Raw genomic sequence first — 20,172 nt, 5'->3', positions numbered from 1 at the left:
CCAGACAGAGAGGGTATCTAGGCTAGAGCAAATCTCCTGCAGGCTCACAAGTCGCATGTTCCCAGAAACTCAGTGCAGCTCCTTCATTTCAGAATCAATGCTTTCTGAAAAACTGTGTGGTGATTAAGTGAATGGGCTGAGGCCTGGGTTCAAATCCTGGCTCTCTGTCATGTCACGGTATGCAATCTGGATGGCCTCCTTAATGTCCCTGTATCTCAGTTTCCTTACCTATAAAATGGAGTCCTACCTCAAAGGACTATTGTGAGGATTAAGTGAGTTAATGGATCATACCTAGTACATATTCAGTGATTAGAAAACTTAGAAAGGTTAGTCATAGCTCAGTTTCAATGTATTGTGTTTTATCCAACAAGACCTTACCTCATCTCTCCTTAGTGTTCTCATCTGTTCAGTGAGACAGCTGGACTGTAAAACCTCATCTGTGCCTTCTAGCAACAGGAGCCCCCAGTTGTCTTCCATTTGCTAGCTCCGTGCCCAGTGCTTCCAAACATGGATGGTATGCTCATAGACTAGTATGGCTAGGCATTGATCTAAATCACTTTTCATATGGCCTTGTTTCTGATTTGGACAATACTCTTGCACTGTGTCTCTGTTTGGCTCTAAAGATTACCCTTTCTGGGGTGATAACCTTCACTAGGGAATTCATACAGGGATTTGTAGCCTGAGGGCTCAGGGAGGAGGGTGTTCTGTAGAATACTCTGAATTTTACAGCAGAGCCAATTCATGGTTGAGGTTCATTTAATTTATACTGCTTTTTTCCCCCCTCTGATTGTATATTTTTTGTAGAGGACTTGGAAAAGCACTTGATAGGAAGGAAATAGCAGAAAATGATGACTCATACCTACTACTGTTTGCTGCAGAACCTCTGCTTCTCTGGAGGAGCTGAGCTCCTCTGCAGAAGGAGACATCTGGTTTGCAGTGTCTCAGTGTGAACTCACATGCCACAGTGTGGACCCCTTGACAGGAGATACACAGTGGGACAAGGGAGCCTATGAAGGTGCCATATCCTGAGGGTGAAGAGGGAACAGGCCACAGTGAAGCTCTGGTCTCAGCCTCCCTAGGCTGAGGAGTCTCAGAGAAGCTTGCTTGATTCCTGTGGAAACTTCTCTCAATGGTCTTAGTACCCTGAGTGGTTACTGTTCATATGCAGGTGGGCTTTCCAGTCTTGCCTGTGCCTTTTTAGCCTGACTGAGTTTGCACTGGGTATATTGTGTAATTTAGTGTTTTTCACTTAACATTATATCACAAGCATTTCCTGAACTTATTAACAATTCTCTGTAACATCATTTTATTGCTTCAGAATATCTAATTGCAAGTCCACATCATAATTTTCTTAACATTCCCCTAATGATAAACACCTAAGCAGTTTTATATTTTCCTTACTGTAAATAGAGCTATTATGGGCACTTTTTAACTGAAATCCTTGTGTGCATTTCAGGATATTTTCTCAGAATAGACTTCTAGAGGTAGAATTTCAGGGTCAAAGAATATGAACATTTATGAGATTCTTGGCACACTGCCAAAGGGACTGCCAAGTCTGCTCCTGCCAGCGTATGCCCATTGCACCCTTGGTGGCTTTGGGTAAGCTTCTTTTAAATAATCTCTGCCTTAATTAATAAAATAAAATGGATATACATATTTCTTTGATTAGTTATTCAGCAGCACATTTTTTCCTCTTAGAATCATTTTTCAATGGCAGGTGATTAATAATAAGTGGGATAAACAAGTTAGAGAACTTCCTTCTACCTCCCTGGGGGGAAGCTGCTGTTGGCTGCCAAGAATTCCAATTCAGCTTGGCTGTTGGAATTCTCTAGCTTTTTTATTTTGAAAAGTGAACATGTCTGTGTGTGTTGGGAGGGAACTCTCCATATAAGCAACCCAAACACATTTTTGGCATGGTACATTTCAACAGGGTATTGAAAAGGATGGGAAAAACTCATGGTGGAGGTTTTCCAAACATCACACATTAACACCCCAGTCTCAGGACCAGCTGATTCTGACAGCTCCATGAAGAAAGAGGCTACAACTTTTCTCCCCTTTTTACTAATGAGGAAATATAGGGTCAAAGAGACAAGACTCCTGATTCTGTTCCATGTCAATTCCCAAGAACGAACTCATCTTTCTCAGCTAGTGAAAAACAACTGCAAGGTGCCAGCAATTCACTTCAATTGTCAGACCACATCTGGGTTTGGCTCAGGTTGCTGGAGTGAGGTGTGGAGGTGATGGTGAAGCCAGACTGGCTCCGGTAGGAGAGCAATTTAATCAGTTAGCAGTACCTGCCAGGGACACAGGGAGTGGGAGGATTTCACAAGTGCCCACTACTGCCCGGGTGTCCAGTATTGCCCAGGTATCAGTGTTACCTGGATGCTAGAATTGCATAGTTGCTAGTATGGCACGGGTGCTGGTATTTACCAAATATGTGGACCCCACCTCCCTTGGAGTCTCCAAGATCCCATTTTCCTCTCTCAGGAAAATTAGAAGGTTAAACGTAAGTACACAGATTGGTTTCTGTGACCTTGTCTGGTACATGTCTACTTATTCTGCCTGACTTCGAGCATAGCCTCTTTTCTGTATCACAGTCCTATGTGGGCCAGAATGGGGTTCTGACCTGAGAAAGATTTCAGAGCTGAGCCTTTGTAAAGTAATGAAGTCAGAAATGTCTTCCTTATCTACCTTCCTGTCTCTGTCCCACTCTGCACTACATAAAAATTCCTCAGCATTCCATTCTTCCATCCCATCTCCAGGCTCTCATGCCTTGCATCTCTGGCCAGAGATAGGATGCACAGAGGATTAGGATTCCCTTTGTTTCCCCCTGTGCCTAGAAGGATGTGCGTAGCAGAGGGCTTTGCAATGCTTCATCCTGAAGAATAAAATTTGAACAATGGAATTTCTGACTTACTCGGGGTTAAAAGTTTAGGTAGAATGCCTTCCCATGGTATCTCAAATGCCATATGGGCAGGCTTTAAGAGGTAGCCCTTCTGAATCCATTGCTTTTCCCTCTGGGCTTGTAGTCAGTTATTTTTTGTCTCAGAGGAGATACAGGTGTGACTATAGGACGTTGAAGGCTTTGGTTCATTCCATGCAGAATTTAGTGACAAAGGTTGATGAACAGTCTACATCTATAAACCCAACATATCTAGTGTGAACTTCCCCTCCAGGAGCTGTAGAGTTCTATATGCATGACATCCCAGAACCAGTGTGGGAGTCAGGTGAATTCACAATTGTGTCGAAAGAGGATTTGGCTTCCATCCCAAGGGATCTGTTATAAGGTGCTTTTCCCTATTCAGGCTTCAACAATTCCTAGGCCATCTTTCTCCCCAGAGTACACCTCTAATTCATCTTCAACACTGGCTACCAATATGATTTGCAAACCAGACACATGTGCCCCATTCCCTTCAAGGGCTTTCCACCACCTACAAGGCAACATCCAGACTCCAAGCATAACAGCCAGGCTCCTCATTACCTGGTTCTTTGCAGTCTGTGCGTCTAGCCTCACCCTTCATGAATTCTGCAAAGACTACATGCCCCAGAAACAGCAGTACACTGAAAGTTTCTGGGCTCACCTTTATTTCTCTGCATTTCCCACCCCTATGACTGGTTGACTCCTTTCAAACCAGGCTCAGAGTTCCTTCTCCAAGAATGCTTCCTTGTCCTCCCTACTTTAGTGTGCTTCAGTATTCTTCTACTGTGGGCTCTGTGCAACTTGAGCTGTTTTAATGCATTTCCTACTGTGATGAGTGTCCTCCAGAGCAGTGGCAGGGCCTTGCTCACCTTGTCCCTGGCATTGTACTTACCACTTGGGATAAACTCAGAGAACATTTGTGGATTGAACAAAGGTGTGTCACTGCCTAGATACTGAGGTCTATATGCTCACCATCATTTTGTCCTAACATCTCCACTTGTCACCCTTAGAGGACAATATCTGATAAACAGCAGCTGTGAACTAAATGGTCCTCCCCTGGAGGAAGGAGTGGTCTGCCCCTGGGGCATCTAAGGGGGACCACAGAGGGCTCTATCGTCAGAGAGCTGAATGTAAAAATTTTTCTTACTTTTTGACGTGGAGAGAAAAAGAAGAATTTCAGCTATTTGAAAAATAAAAGGTGGCCAAAGTGTTTGGTTTAAAGTTAAAGACTGGGTGGGGGGTCCACCTCTCTTAAGCATCCTTGGAGATCTGTAATGTTGGCAAGAGAGACCTCTTGATCACTGGATGACCTGAGAAATAGAAGCTGGAGAATTTCATGTAGTCTTATTGTCAGGGCTCTGGATTTATGAGTTCACCCATGAACTAAGACATTCCCATAGTGTATACCTCTATTTGTTCCTGTGACAGTAAACCAATAAAATCCAGAAAACCTGCAGCCATATCTCTCTGGGATTAGCAAAAAGATGGAGAAAAGTTTTCTCCTTTAAACTCCCTCATGTGCCTTAAGAAGCAGAATATGATTTTTGGTTGGCTGGTGACAAGGTAGAGATACTTTAATGTTCTCCAAGCCCAGCTACTTGGCACATTGCTTGGGTTTAATGTATGTACATACTTACTCAACAAATATTGAGCACTCATGGGCAGCAGGGACTGTTAGGCAGTGTCTACCTTGTTGGGGGACAATGCTCCATGGGTCTCTCAAATTTGTCACATCTTGTGAGGAGTGAACTGGTTTTTCCTGGGCTATCTTTGCAAGGATGTTTTTATAGCAAGCAGCTTTGGAGAGTGGAGATAATGACTTTCTCCAGAGCAGAGAGGCAAGCATGCTTACTGTCCATCAGAAAGGACTCTGGTTCTCTTAGCTCAGGTCTCTTCTTCTAGAACTCAACTACCTTGTGGGCAAGCATCCAGCAGGGACCATCCACATTGCCCACATGGGGCTAGGGGACAAGACGTGCTGACACAAGTGTATTGATGTTCATGCCCTAGCTGTGAGCAGTAAAGCCCTCTGTCCTGTGTCTTCTGTCAACATCTATGGAACTATTACAGGTTTGGCTTACCTCACAAGCAAGCAAAATCTCAGCACCTTCATATTTTCTGACCAGCTTGTATCCTTATTGAATTTCATATTCAAAATACCCTAAAATTAAAATATCTTTACTTCATTTCGTGGATTAGAACTGAAGCAGAGAAGTCAACTCTTCCTAGGTCACAGAGCTAGTTAGCGGTAGAGAGGAGATTTTTGCTCAAGTCTGTCCAGTTCCAGAACCATGGCTTTCCATAACATGTCGGTTCAATTGCAGATGTGAAGGTGCCTATAGTTCTATGTGTGGTACTGTCCCCCCTATTCCCTAACCCCTTGGCCACTAAATGAGCTCTGTTGCTATAATGATAAAAAAGCTCAAGCAGGGAGTGGAAACCAATTGAGCAGCATCTTCTCCAAAGGAACATAAACAAGGTATCATCAGGAGTGTCTTCCATGAAAGAAGTTCTCCAATATTTACATAATAGTTGGCTCGAAGCTCTACTTACTGCCCTTTCTTCTGATGCACAGATGAGATCCATTTCCCCACAAGCAGGATGGGCTGAGTCATGTGAATTTCATACAAAATGATGTGTAACTGGAGTAATGGGCATGCTCCAGGATGACAGATGTCTCCAGCCCCTTCGCAGGGTCCAAACCTTGATAAGCCTATAGCAGCTCCCTTGTACATTTCCACAGTGCATTTTCATCTGTGCCGTTTAATTTGATCTTTGCCTTATCCTTAGGATAGTGACCTGCTTCTCTGGTGGCTCCATATGGTCTGTGGCACAAAGCCCCATTTCTTAGACTAAGGGCCCAAGATTCTCTGTGGTCCAGCCCTAGTCTACTCTGTGGCCAAACAAAGTTTCCTTTCCCATCTGAAGCCTTCCTAATCCATTCCATACCTTCAGTGGAACTGGCTTCTCCTTCCATGGTGCTCATAGTTATCTGTATCCCTTCACTCACAGCATCTGTAACTGTGGGCTGAATACACTGACATGTTCATCTTCTCCATCAAGCCATGGGCCCTTGAGGCAAGGCTGGCTATATCTAGATAAACCACCCATGTCACACAGAATCTATCTCTAGGTTTGAAATTTCATCATTAAATACTCTTATTTGGAGCTTAAACACTTTTTAAAGCCACAAATCATCCCAGGAGTAAGTAGTACAGATGTTTTGCACATGTTTTGACATGATGTGACCTATCTGATCATTTTCTTCCTTGATAAGAATGACCTGGATGGCAAGATTCATGGGCGTTAGTACATGAATGAGATGTGATCAACCTGAAAGTACTTACTGTCTTTATCTTGCTAATCGTCCTGCAGGGGGCCAACAGTTCAGGACTCCACTTGGTCACTGACTCCCACCATTGAGAGCTGCCTCTGTCCCAGGCCAGCTCTTGCCAGGGATGGGGATGTTGGCATAAGAGCCCTGGTCATTGTTGTCAGGGGCCAGGCCTGGAGCACTCTGACCCCAGCACTGGGTCATTTCAGGGTCTTTGAGTCCTGGTGCCACCTGCTCCACTCCCATGAAGAGCTCTTGCTGATGCTCCTCAACCTGCAGACGGAAGGAGCCTCCTCTCTCTAGCCTGCTAGTCAGACAGGCCTGGGTTCAAATGTTCCGGTGGCCATTAGAAGCTGTGTGACCTCCAGAGATCACTCCAAGCTTTCTGAGCCTCAGTTTCCACAGGGCTGAAAGGTGGATAAGGCCACTGGCCTGCAAGGACTGTGGTGAGGACAAGAAGAGCACATGCAAAGCAGCTGGCATTTCATACAGAGTGTGCTAGCTCCCCCTCCCTCTTCTTCTAGCCCTCCTCTCTACTTCTCTCCCTTTTCTCTCCCCTTTCTGCCTTTCTTCTCCACTTCCCTCTGTCCTCAAGAGCTTTTGGAGAACTGGTGCATGCATTTGTGCACATTTGCCCCCATGCGCATTTGTGGCAGACGTGCTACCTTGTGACTCTATGCATCATCCTTTGGGGGAGATAAAGATAAAGAAAGTGTGCTCCCTTCCCAGATGATGCACCATTTATTTGCATACCAGTGTGTTCTAGATGCCTGAGGGAATGTGTGCATGCATGTGCTCACTGGCCTGGTGCTTTTGCCTCTGCAGTTAGCCTGTGACAGCTTCCTCCTCCTGGGGGCATCTGGATAGGCCACCTTGGATGAATCAGCCTGGCAGCATCCATGTCACCCCTGTGCCTGGTTCTGGCTAGGCCTGAGGGCTGAGACTAAGCTGTGCTTCAATACAGTCTTCTAGGACATTGGATGGGCATGGAGGGCAAGGACCAGGGGAAGGAGGTGCCAGTTCTCAGAGAGTAGTCAACACAGGTGGCTCTGGGGCTTTTATGGAGGATGTGGGGAGGAGCCACCAGCATCTTTTTCCAGGACAGACATCTGTGGTGGCATCAGGGGGCTCAGGTACTCTGGGTTCATCCTTTTCCTGGAGACTTTTTTAAAGCAAGACATGCCTGTGTGTGGGTTCTGGGAGCCTCCTCTCTGCCCACTGGGCTGTGATCTGTGCTCACAATCCTTCAAGATGAGGCCATATGCCCACATTTTCTTAAAACCCTGAAGTGATGTCACAACAGGAAGGGATGTTGGTAGTTGGTTAGTTCAGTGTTTCCCAAATATGTTCTGGGGACTCTTGGCCCACAAGTGTGTAAAAGGTGTTTTGGGAAGAAATGGGGTCTCTGGAAAAATACATTTGAGGAATGCTGCATTCATCCTCCTACCCTCCCATACTCCAAGAGTCACTGCACACATTGGAACACTAGGGATGCCTGAAACTTCACACAGCTTTAACTTTGCTTAACACATCATTTACACATTTATTTGCACAAGGAACATCCTTTTTGTTTGGGCTGTTTATCACTATTTTGCCAGGCTGTTATTTTATTGATTAGAGTTTGGGACATACGGATGGTTGTAGCTAAACGCTTGATTTTATAGATGAAGTGTGGTGGGCCAGCGAACTCAGATTACTCAGTGGAAGGTCTCACCCTTTGGCTATCATTAACTTCTTTTCTTCTATTTCTCCCCCGACACCCATGACAACCCTAGAACATCCAGCTATTTTGCTTGGTGGCCATTTGGGGCAGAACTTGGATCCTGCTCTTCTCCTAGGGGGAATGATGGAGGACCTTTTTGCTGACTCCCGGTTGTAGAAGGTGCAGCCTCAAGAGATCTGAGTCACAGAGGGCTCCTGGCAGCCTGGGCTTTAGTCTTAAACCTGGACTTGCTGATCTCTGAGTGACTGCTGAGTTGCTGGGAGTCTTAGAAAGACCCTTAAAAGGACCTTTAAAAGACCCTTAAAAAGACCCTTAAAAAGGACGATGGTTAGTAAGTTCATCTTCTCTCCCTGTTACTCATTTTAAATGACAGTTCCTCTTCTTCTGGAAATGTTTAGAAGTGCTGCAGTAAGGAACTTCCATTATCAATACATATGTACTGTGTATCTAGCACCAATTATTGACTCTGGATGGCAGCACTGAGCGCCTGATATGCTTGTTCTTGCCACCAACCCTGAGACTTGGTACTGCAGGGGTTCAGAATGAGTCCCTCAGCATGGGCCACTTTGGCACGCAGATTACTTTGAGCTGGAAAGAATCAAGGCCCAAAAGACTCGGAAGAATCTCTTACCTTCCCCTTAACTGCCCAAAAGAATTGAGACAGAGGACCTGCTCCAGGAAGGGAACTATCACCATAGATAACTACATTATGATATAACCAGAGGAGGTGGACAGGGAGGAGTTTAGCAAAGTCTGTGTTAAAATTTCTCTCTGTGACCCATTGTTCCTGAGGGGCCCAGCCAACATTTCTTTACCGAGCATTTACTCTTTTCCACATTCCTATGAATGGACCTTCCTTCCCTTCAAAATCCCATCCACCTACCCTCTTCCCCTTAGTCAGGATGGCAAATATACCTCATTTTGCCTGACTGTTTTTGGAATCCCATGTTTATGTGGATTCTCAGGAATTATGAAATTAAATTTGATTTTTCCAGTCTGTTTTACGTCAACTTGATTCTTAGACCAGCCAGAAGGATCTTGAAGAGCAGGATAAAATTTTTCCTTCTCAACACTACCATGGAATCATGTCCATTTGAGGGATGAGAACACTGAAGCCAGAAAGGTCAAGTGAGTTGCCCAAGTTCCCAGGACCAGGAAAGGGGATCCAGGGCCCAAACCCAGAGAGATGGCACTCTGCAGTCTATGCCCTAGCCACTGTTATTAAGGGAAGGATTGGTTCACTCATAGTTACTTAACAGGTGTAGTTTTTCTAATATCGCACATTAAAAAATCAATGCTTCAGCCAGTGTCCTGGCAGCTGGTAAGGCCATTATTTCTAGGGGAACATTCCACTCTTTCATTTGTTTCATGAAGCTGGTGCCTGCACAGGGAGAAAAAGAAATCTTGTCACTGGGCTCTCCTTCCCTCAGGGCCTCAGGAACCCTCTCCACTGTCTATGCTGAGGACAGGACAATGGGGCTGGAAGTGGATGGTTCCAGCCCCACGCATGCAGACTTAGCGGAGAACACAAAGTCGCACCTGTGAAATGCAAGGCCTGGGTGGTGGTTATCTTTCCCTAGACAATTACAGTAATGCTGTTTGACTCTGAATGCTTGGTTACATTTCAAATTTATTTCCAATCATTTAGAGCTGGATCAATGGGAGACAAAGGTGCCTTTTAGCTCTGGCACCTGCTGTTCCCCCCAAATGTCAAGGACTGACATTTGATGCCATTATCCCCAGTCAGCTTACAGATGACTCACTTCCTTGCTTCCCCAGCCCTCAGGCCCACCCGCCCAGCAAGGACTTTCACACCATGCTGATAACAAACTGCACTGTCCAGGAGAACCCAGACTTTCTCCCTCTGGCAGAGCAAAGGCAGGCCTCCTGGGTGGCCACCGCATCCCTGGGTGCTTGGGAGAAGCCTCTGTGGCTCAGTTCCTTCTTCCCTCTCTCTCCCCAGGCTAGCACCTAGTGTTCCCAGGCCAGGTGCATATCTTGGGATGAGGTGGGCACTCTCATGATCTGCCTGATGGTAGTTAGCAGGTGGGGTTGTGGGGTGCATCTTCTCTCGTGGAGTTGAAGGAGGCACTGGGGGAAGCGAGGCCTGGTGCTCCTCAGATGAAGTACTCCTTTCTGCTGTTGTCACCTGTGTCCTGGAGGGAGGGGTCGTCCTGTAGGGCTGCATCCGCACTCTCAGCAAACTCTGTGCCCTTGGCCTCATTGGTGTGGTAGGTCCCCTTGTGTCTGTACATGTAGCGTAGCATGACAATGAGGAGGCAGATCAGGACGATGGCTACAGCAGCGATCACGCCTGCAGGAGGGAAGCAGTGCATGGCTCTGTCTGAGACAGGCTTGTGGGAGGGGGTCAGGACACACAGGGCTTGTGGCAGAACAGACACTCTGCTGCAATAAACACCAACCCCAGACATTGGCTCATTCCTGCCCAGTGTGCACTCACCCTTATCTGTGCCCATTGAGTTACTCCTCTCTCCCCTCCTGCTCCCCCACCCTCCACTCACTGTGGTGCAGACTGAGGCTGGAAGAGGATTCCAGAACTGACCCTCACTCAGGGACGCTCAGTCTACTGAGGAAGACAGACCTCTGTGCATAACTTGCAGAATGAACTATGTGAGTTTATCTAAAACTGAGGGGTTCAAGAACCTCAGGACTTTCAGTTTTAAAACCAGAACAATCCTAACTGAGAAGTGCCCTGGGGGACGAGACTTGGTGCTGAGAGTGGCCAGAAGGCTGGGCCCTGGTGGCTGCCCCCTGTGCACTACTGGAGGTACAGAACAGGGCCATGGGAAACCCTTGAGATAGGTTGGATGGCGTGGGGTTCACTGCTTATCACCCTATCTGAGCTCCAGCACATTCTCCAGAGGTGAGGGCTGCATGAGTCTGGCTGGGGAGCAGTGACCAGCCAAGCAAAGGACTAAAGAGGGAGAGGATTCTGGAGGACGCCATGTAAAGGCATGGGGTGTGGGTAGAAGTCAGCCCTTCATTTCTATTTGGGCTCATGAGCAGTTGGGAGAAGAGACTTGAAATCTGGGCAGTAGGGCCCAGGTCATTCAGAGCCTGGGAGTGCTTGGGGGAGGAGGACTCTGGCAAGTTTTAGAGGGGCTTAGGTCCCTCATGCAGCCTCACCCTCATTCAGGCATTTGCTCTGAAGTCTCAGGCAGGTTCTCCCTGGGGAGTTCCCTCTAACCCTCCTGGCTTGGAGGCCCAGAACAGCTCACCTGCAATGATGGCGATGTTCGCCCCCAAAGAGGGGAAAAATGGGCCAGGGTCGAGTTCTGCGAACAGAAGAGAAAAGCCTTAGTGGGGAGAGAAAATCTTCCCATACTTGGCAGCACCCCAGCCTTGCCTGCACCCCTGCTCACAGGCGCACAGCTCTTGAGCAGGCCGAGTGGGCAGGAGGCAGTGTGTGCCTGGCCAGGCTTCTGTCTCTGCCTGGTTCCTGGCAGGTCTGGAGAAAACGTGTGAACCGCAGTGGAAAGGACCCAGTTCTGGCGTCTCTGCAACCATGCGAGTGGGATGAGGGATGGGCTCCTGCACTGGGCAGAATGGGTAGACATGCCTGGTGGTGGGCATGAAGGTGGGCAGTAATATGCCTGGTGCCAGCACCACCGGACTTTGGGCCTCAGCTTTTCTCACCATAATGGCAAAAACAGACCATTTGTGAAGTGTCCCCACATGTGGAGGGTCTGTAAATGCCAGGTGTTGGTTTAGTTGCCTTTCACCCATCCCATCATGTGGTCTTCGCAGCTGTCCCATGAGGTGTGTGGTATTACTAGCCATTTCACAGGTGTGACCCTGAGCATCAGAGAACGACATGCCCAGAATCACATAGCTCGCCAAGTGGTGGGCCTGGACTTAGCTCACATTTTCACCTCTGGGGTGTACTTTCTTTTTTCTCTCTTGAAGATGCCCCTCCCAGGAGGGCTCCTGTCTGGAGGCTCCTCCCAGAGTCCCCTCTGTGGTCTCTGATCGGCTCTTCTGTGGGAAGGGCCGCCTGGGGTGCTACCAAATTATTGAGTGAGTTTTTTCATAGGGCTCTGGTCTGGCCGCAGGGCTAGCATCTCGACAGCAGGTACCTGCACATCACCTCCAGCGGCTTCACAGAGTGTCTCCTCTCTCCTCTGGGAGATGAGTGAGAGGAAGGATTTATTAGACCACAGAATTATCAATGTTAACATGGAAATCCCATGTTCCCATTACAACGGCTATGCATATTAAAAGAGAGAAGGCTACTTCATAATAGTCCTTCCCGCTTAGATAATCACTTTAATTATATTCGGATGAGGTCATTCTTCCTAGCGCAGCTTCCAGATGCCTTTTTCTGATAAGAAACCAGCTGTGGTGCCAGGAAGGACAGTGCGGAGAGCCAAGCAAAGGCTCCAGGCTGGAGACAGAGGAGGAGAAAAACAGCCTGGGGGGCAGAAAGAGGTTAAAAGAGGTCCTCAGGTCAGCAAGGAGAGCAGGCACAAGCAGGAGTCAGGGCAGCGCGGGGAGGGGAAGGCAGGAGGAGCAGTCAGGTCAGCTTCTAAGTGCTTCACCACAGTGAGAACTCGGGTTGGAGGGGCAGGAAGTTCAAGCAGCATCGGACTCTGAGATCTAGGATGGACAGGAGCAAGCTAGAATTTAGTATGAAGTCCACAGAAGGTGCTCCATGGACATGCACCAAATGATACCGCAGAAAGAAATGCCTGTACGTGTGTGTACACCCACACAAGTGAGCAGATTCAGATGCTAGCCTTGTAGACCTTCCTCAATCACGAAGCACCTCATGCTTCAGTAAGAACAAAGAGTGGCCCCTTCCTTAAGTCTGTGTGGATGGTCACAGAAGTTCAAACATCCAGAATTGCCACTTGGAATGTTCCAGGCCAAGACCAGCATTTCTTATGCCAGTTTGTCCAACCCAGTCAGGGTAGAAGGGACTCCTGTTCCATTTTCTTTTAAAAGCAATTCACAGTTGATCACCACGTGCCAGGTACTGTCCTCAGCATTTACCAGGTTTTAACTCATTTAGTCCCCATGGCAGTCCCATTCAGAAGCAGTGACTATTTTTCCCATTGTACAGATCTGGAAGCTGAGCCCCAGAAAAGTGTTACTGTTTTTCCTGGATCATACAGCTAAGAGAGTCAGGAGTCCACCAACTCAGGCCGAGGCTGCCCGGAGTCAGTGTGCTTACCCCTGCAGGCACTGCCCAGGGAGGGGGTCTGGGTTGGCAGCTTAAGGAACAGAAGAGGTATTTGGCTTGAATCCCTTGGGGTGAACTTCTTAGCTTGTGTTTGGAACCCTGTACCCAAACCCATATACTGGAACACCGGAAGCCTTCCCAGCAGGCCAGTGGGCTGGGGGCTGGAGGGACCTCCGGCCTCTGAGGGGACATTAGTTGAGCCCCTAGCAGGGCTCCCTCTGAACTCAGCGCACTCAGGAGCACAGTGGGCAGGGATGCCTGATCTCCATGCCCCAGCCCTCCAGCTGTGTGGAGCTGAATTTGCACACTGTGAGCGCCCTCAGACACTTCAGCATGACAGAAACGGCCACAGAGGTCAGAATCGACACAGAGGAGGCAGCTCAGGCCTGTCTGGGAAGATGGGGATGGTACAAGAAGTGGTTCTCAAAGTGTGGTCCTGGGACTAGCAGCATTTCCTAGGAGTCTGCTAGAAAGGCAAATTCTTGGGCCCCATCTCAGACCTGTGGAATCAGAGGAGGGTGCCCCGCAATCTGTGGTCACAGGCCTCTAGGTGGTTTGATGATTGTTCTGTGTTGAGAACTGCTGGTGGTGAGAAAGCTCCCAGAGGGAAGTACTTACGATTGGCCCTTGAAGGATGAATGAGAGTTTCTGCACAGACAGGAGTGTAAGCATTCCGAGCAGAGATCGCAGCACCCAGAACAGTGCTCACCTCTCCCGAACCCTCACTTTCTCCCTGAATGTCCGCTCACCATCCATGGTGCTGAGGCTCTGGAAGCCTGTGCTTTGATCTCTCACCTCTGGAGATGGTGGTGTGAGGACCGTCATTGGCTCTGCTCCCTTGTCCTGTTTCCTTTTAGCCAGCAGCGATGATAAGGGATATTTGGAAAGGCTAGCTGGAGTGAGCTCCATTCTGCCCAGGAAGGTGACGGGTTAGTGTGCAAGCAGATTGCAACCCTGGAATGAAAGCCCACCTCTAGCTGGGGTTGAAGGGTGAGTATGTGATTGGAGTTAGCATCATTCTGAGCCCAGGAACTGGGGTAAGGGGATTAATGGGCAGCCTTAGTGGGTGCATTTATGGCAGAGCAAGGTGTTACTTATGACTAGGCATGGGACTGAGATCAGAAGTAAGCCACTGTGTAGCCCTCAGATTGGACAGGCATGGGAGCCCTCCACCCTTCTGTAGAGATCCAGGGTATGCTGTGATTTTCCTCCTTATCTCCCCTCAAGGTTGTAATGCTCCCACCAGAGAGAACACTCTAAAAGCCCCAGAAACACACTGACCCCAGTGTGCACAAGCCCCAGAAACACACTGGCTACAGCTCTATGCTCCACATTGGGCTATGCTCCTGGGACCCAAGAACAGTTGTTGAATGGTATTTGAAAGCCTGGTCCCTTCGGGGGAACTGAGAGTCAAACTGCACTTTGCATTGTCCACCTTATTGTGAAGACAGCTTTTGGTTCAAGTCTTGGTGTGAGTTTCACAGCAGTGTATTCAGCAAAGTACTTGATATTGACTGGCTTTAGCTTCTTTGTATGTAAAACAAGATTAGCAATACCCGCCCCTGTGGTAGGGATTAGAAATGACATGCCCACACATGATAAATATTTTATATATGTTTACTGAGTTGTAGTCACTTTTTTTTTTTTTAAAGAAAGGCAAACTGCCACATGTGGCACCTCATTTGGACGTGTCTGGAGTCTTGGAAGCTTGACGACTCTACATTCCCCTAAAAATAGTCCTCGAGAGCTTGACTAAAGGTTCTAGCAGGGGAACTCAGCTACTCATATACCTTCAACTGCAGAACCGTCCTCCTCTATCAGGGAAGGTCGTCCTCTTCTACCAAGGGCGTGGCTTTGGGAGGGAAGTACAGGGAGACCTGAGGAAGGAAGGGGACACCGCCTAGATAGCCAGATCCACTGAATCAACCCTGGCAATCAGCAGGGTGACAGATGTTGCAGCGAGATCGCCCTCACATCCTGTCACCACTAGTTTGATCTCATTCTTATTATTACTCTGCTTTGCACATAATTCAGGGCCAGTCAACTAAGCGACCTGCTAACAGATGTTGTGAGTCCAGGCAGAGGATGGATGCTGGTCATCGATTCCCAGCACAGTCTTGGCTGACAGTCAATCACCATCTGGGTGCTGAGTGTCTCTGTGTTCCCAGCAATACCATAGGGATGGAGGAGGTTCCAGGAAACAGAATGAGTCTCGAACTCAGGGAGCTTATGGTCTCCCTGGGAGATATGATTGTGACATATAACTTATTTAAGTTAGTATTGTCAAACAGTAAATCCCAACCCGCTGGTAGTCTCAAATAGAGGGAGTAGGGTGGGGAGAGAGAGAGGAGTAGAGGAAGAGAGAGAGAGAGAAAGAAGGAATGGGTGGGGGGGATAGAGAGAGAGAGAGAGAGAGAGAGATGTTCAGAAACCCTCAGGTCCTATCAGAGGCAGCCAGGGGAAATACTGTTTGGTGGAGCTTTGATTTCATTTGTGCGCATACAACAAAAACATCCACCATACTGTTTGGAGGCCATGGCTTAAACCATGGCACTATAAGAGGGAATAAAACAAATCCCTAGTCCTGCAGTGCTGGTTCAAGTAAGCCCAACTACAAGCAGGCAGATAGCCAAGAAAGCAGGACTTCACCCTGACAAAATCTGGTATGGCTACGGCAGTAAGGTGGCCATGTTGCGTGACAGCTCTGGGCTTCTGAACCCCTGATATGGCCAGCCATAGTCCTCACCGCAAGACTAGGGCCTGGGTCATGTGCCAAGTGCAGGGATAACAGATGCTTCCTGTGAGCTGAGCTGGTGAATCTTCAGAGGGAGAGGAAAGGGAAGGGCCATTGCAGCCCCAAACTCCTATTCAGGGAAACTGCCCTCCCACAGGGGAAGGGGTAGGATGGTGAGTGGGAGGAATGCTCCCTGATTATGGAGATGAGACCACATAGCCTGGGGTTCAGCCTTGTGAGCCTCTGGAGGAAGAGAAACACTCTGCAGGTTCTCTGTGCATAGAAACTCTGGGCAAAGTTTCTGTGGAAGCTCCCTCATTTAATCCTGCAGCAAGCCGGCAGAAGGGGAGTTTCCTCCCTCTTTTAACTCACAGATAATGCAATGCATGCCTAAAGAAGTCAAATAACATGTCAAAATCTCACTGCCAACAAAGAGCAGAACCTGTGTTCAAACCCAGGATTCTGTAGTACCAGAATGTGTGCCCTTCAAAGCACTGACACTGGCTTTTCTCCTGTGCCATCTACAACCTGGCTGTGGCCACACCCCTGCTGATTCTACATGTGGTCCACAGGGTGGCCAGCTGCTGTCCTCCGGTTGAGGGCAGCAGGGCACACAGGTGCTGCCCCTCATTAAAGGTGACATTCCCAATTCCAGCTGGCAGTTGGGCACAGTCAACAGGGTGTAGGACATTAGCAGCAGCTGGACCCTGGGGGTTCTCAGATGTTGACAGAGAGCAGTGGTCGGGTGCTGGCTCCAGAGACACAGGTTGACCCTCTGGGACCACCAAGAATTTCCCTTCTGTGTTTTCTGATGAAGCTGTGCCAGGAGTTCTCTTCTTTTGTGCAAGGTTTTGTCTTTACATCTCTTGCCCATCTCTAATGGTTTTTCCTTGTGCCTCAGGAGTTATGGAGGAAGAGCCTGCTCCCAGCTTCCCATGTACACCTGGGCCAACAAAATCGCAAGAATTCTAGCCAGAGCAGAGCCCTCTGGGGAACTCAGTTACTTAGAATCAAGAGGGAGAATGCCTTTGAACCAGGATGCCTACGTGTTGTGGGAAGAGGAATATTATTTCAGTTTTAAAACCATGAAGGGGAACAGAGGTTTGTCGTGTAGTCCTTGGAGAGATCCCACCATGACAACCGTGTGGATGACAGCAACACAAAGGGGTCCACACCATTTCCTGATGATTTGCCAAGCTCCAGGCTGCTTACCCAGAGCATTCCATTTCAAAGAAACTACAGATCTGGTTAGAAAAGTCACTCTCCAGTGGCCATGACTTTGCGTGAGTCTGATTTGGGTTCAGGAGGAGGACAGCTATTGGAGGAGGGAGAGGAAACTACGTGGTCACAGAAATTTCTCCTTGGCTCCCACTGGAGTTTCTTCTTCCTGTGCTAGATTCTTGACTCCAAGTTCTTATGCCGGTCAAGCAGGAAGCAGCTGACAACTGAAGGTTATTAACTGACTTTTCTTTTTGGGTAGGAAAAAGGTCAACCACGTCTCCTTTTCTTGATGGTTTGTTGTTATCAGACTCTGAAAGGATATAGCATTTAGCTACAACTGGGGAAGAATTGGTCTCAGAATAGTAGTGCTACAAAATAATAAATGGATAGCTTATTATTCACTGTCTATCCATCTCTCTAGCAAGCCATCAATGTTGGCTGAGCAGGTAGCATTTACCTAGCCCGGGGATGTGAAGAAGATGGGGTATGCCCCCAGGGAGCTTATGACTTGGCTGAGGAGATTTAATATATTTATGTGAAAAGAGACTGCCAACACTGTCTGTGTGGTCAAGTGTCAAAACGAGCAATAAAGATATGCCTGGGGGTGTGGGAGAGGGGACTCTCTCCCATCAGACTCAGCCCCAGGATTCCCAGGCTCTCTGACAATGCAGGTGGTCATGATTCTGTTTGTTTATTTCTCTGTCCTCAGCCACATTTCTCTAGCACCTACTGTTTTGCAGCAATATGCTCTCTACTTAAGCCAGGGCCCTTACCTGGAAGGAACTTACTGTGTAATAGAGACAAAGGCATGCATGTAAGTTTAGAAAGATTGGCTCTCTGATGTTTTCAGGAATGGGTTCCTGGAGGAAGAGGGGGTTCCCAAGACTGACCTACTGAGACAGTGTACTGGGCAATGCCAGCAGGGGGAGCTGGGTGCAGTGGTGAGAGGACAAGGGGTGCAAGTCCATAGCAGAGTGGTCATGACTTCTAGGTGGGGCAGGAGGACCTCTGTGTGGGCCTAACTACTGTGGTGTCTGGTCATCGTATGTCAGATACAAAGCCCCAAGACATAGGACTACACCTAGGCTGGAGGGCAGAACTTCTCTGGCAAGTTAGCTCACTTCTTGGAGCTTCCTTCTACTTCCTTTAGAGAGTAAAACCTCTTCCGGATTGGGCTAGAGGGGGCTGATAGCTAAGACATGGGTTCTCAGTCTGAGTGTGCATCAGTATTTCCTGGGGGATTTGTGACACCACAGATCCCTGCACCCACCTCGGATTTTGACTCAGCACACCAAGAGTGGGCCTGAGAATTTGCATTGTTAATTATGTTCCCAGGTGCTGCTGATGCTGCTGGTCCAAGGATCCTGTCTTTGAGAACCACTGAGCTCATGACAGTGAGAGTGGCTTACAGATCACGTGCTCAGTTCCAATGCTTTCACACACCTCCTCTTTGCAAGGAGGTGATAAAGGCTTCAGTAAATGGAAGTTGTGGGGGGACGGTCCTCTCTTAGCAATAAAAATAAGAAGTCACACTCTCAGCTGCCTGGCCTCTGAGCGACTCTGAGCTTAGTGTCCTTTCTTTCAGGAGCCAGCTGATGTAGTTTCAGACCTGGCATAGTGGTTACTGTGAGAATTTGTCACCTGTGCTGGCTTCCTTGCCTGCCCCCATGACTAGAGCTGGGTGAGAGGACAGAGGGCCCCATGCCAGCATCTGGTAGGTGCACTTGGCCTCTGATCAATGCCAGATCAGAAGACTAGTCTCCTGTGCCTTGTTCTTTGGAAACTTTGAAAGTCTCAACTGCCCGCCGGATGTCCATTTGTGTACTGAGTGCCTGCAGTGAGACCTATGGAAGGACAAACAACCTCTGCCGATATTTCTCAGTATCCCTGGGCTCTGATGATGCAGCAAGGAAGTGGTTCTCCAAAGAAAGGTGTTTGGGGCGCCAAAGTGGCAAAGGGAATAGATGCTTGCAGGTATTTTGAGAAGCCAAGAGGGGACAGTGTATCCCAATCAGCATTTGCTTGACTTCCTAGCTCTGAGCTTGGGCAGAAGTGACTGGAGCACTGAAGGCCCTGGATACACTTATTCCAGCCCCAGCTCCATCCAGAATGGGGGAGAGTGAGGGCACAGGAAGCCTCCGCCCGCCAGGCTGGTGGCTGGGTGCCTGCTTACCTGCATACCTGTGAGGTGTGCAGATTGGCCAGCCAGGCTTGGGAGTGAACAGGTGAAGGAGTGAGGTCCAGAGCAAGGGGCGGTCCCGCAGCACGACTGAGCTCCTGCCTAGACCACACCTGGACCATCCTGGGGAGTGCGGTGGCCTTTCTAACCTCACCTTCCTCACACGTGAAATGTGATGGCACACAAGGCTCCTTGTCAGTTAGTGTGTGGTGAGCACCTGGGGCAGTGGCCAGCACAGGCTGGCTGTTGGATTATCACCATTGTCACCAGGATCACCATTGTCAACAATGTCAAAAGAGCCTCCAAGTGAGATTTTAAAAAATGGTCACCTTTAAATCTCTTGTATACTGTTCGGCAAATGTGTCACCCTGAGAATCAAAATTTCCATTTCTAGTATGATCCTAGTGAAATAATCTGAAAAGGGAACAAAAATTCATGCTTAGGAAAGTATACTGCAATTTGGTTTAAAGTAGAAAATAAAAGAGAACAATCTAAATGTTCTACATTAGGGAATTGGTTGTGTAAATTCAGATATGCTTATATGATAGAATATTATGCAGTTATTGAAGTGATGCATGGAAATCCTCAGTGACAGGAGGAAATGCTTACAGTATGATTTAAGGGGGGAAAAAGGACCCTGTAAATATAAATTACATTAAATATTAAAAAAAAAACTATGAAAAAGGAATGGAAGGAAACAGCATGTTGGGGTAGTGGCTTTTGGGTGATCGGTGGGGTTTAGGGATGGTATTATTTTCTCCTAATATACAGTTTTCTACATTTTCCAAATCATCTATGATAAACATGTTACTTTTAAGGTCAGGAATTGGAAGTGGATCTACAGAACCGGCAATCATC

At 48.0% G+C, this 20,172-nt stretch overlaps 1 protein-coding gene across 2 annotated transcripts in view; it reads right to left on the bottom strand.

Annotated features, from left to right (window-relative positions):
- Positions 1-9,590: 9,590 nt before the first annotated feature.
- GYPC (glycophorin C (Gerbich blood group)) overlaps positions 9,591-20,172 on the bottom strand; it is a 43,959-nt gene continuing 33,377 nt past the window's right edge. Inside the window, exons 2-4 of one of the 2 annotated variants that reach the window (XM_047722682.1) lie at positions 14,971-15,057; positions 11,217-11,273; positions 9,591-10,291 (exon numbers count right to left, since the gene is read on the bottom strand). In XM_047722682.1, the coding sequence (XP_047578638.1) occupies positions 10,095-10,291; positions 11,217-11,273; positions 14,971-15,057 (341 nt within the window). In that variant the 3' untranslated portion in view covers positions 9,591-10,094. The remainder of the gene's footprint in view (positions 10,292-11,216; positions 11,274-14,970; positions 15,058-20,172) is intronic. The other variant, XM_047722683.1, reaches the window with a different exon arrangement.

This window comes from Lutra lutra, chromosome 3 (assembly GCF_902655055.1).
Source record: "Lutra lutra chromosome 3, mLutLut1.2, whole genome shotgun sequence".
Taxonomy (NCBI): domain Eukaryota; kingdom Metazoa; phylum Chordata; class Mammalia; order Carnivora; family Mustelidae; genus Lutra; species Lutra lutra.
Note: the sequence above shows the minus strand (reverse complement) of the source record. Positions and strands in the feature narration are given on the sequence as shown.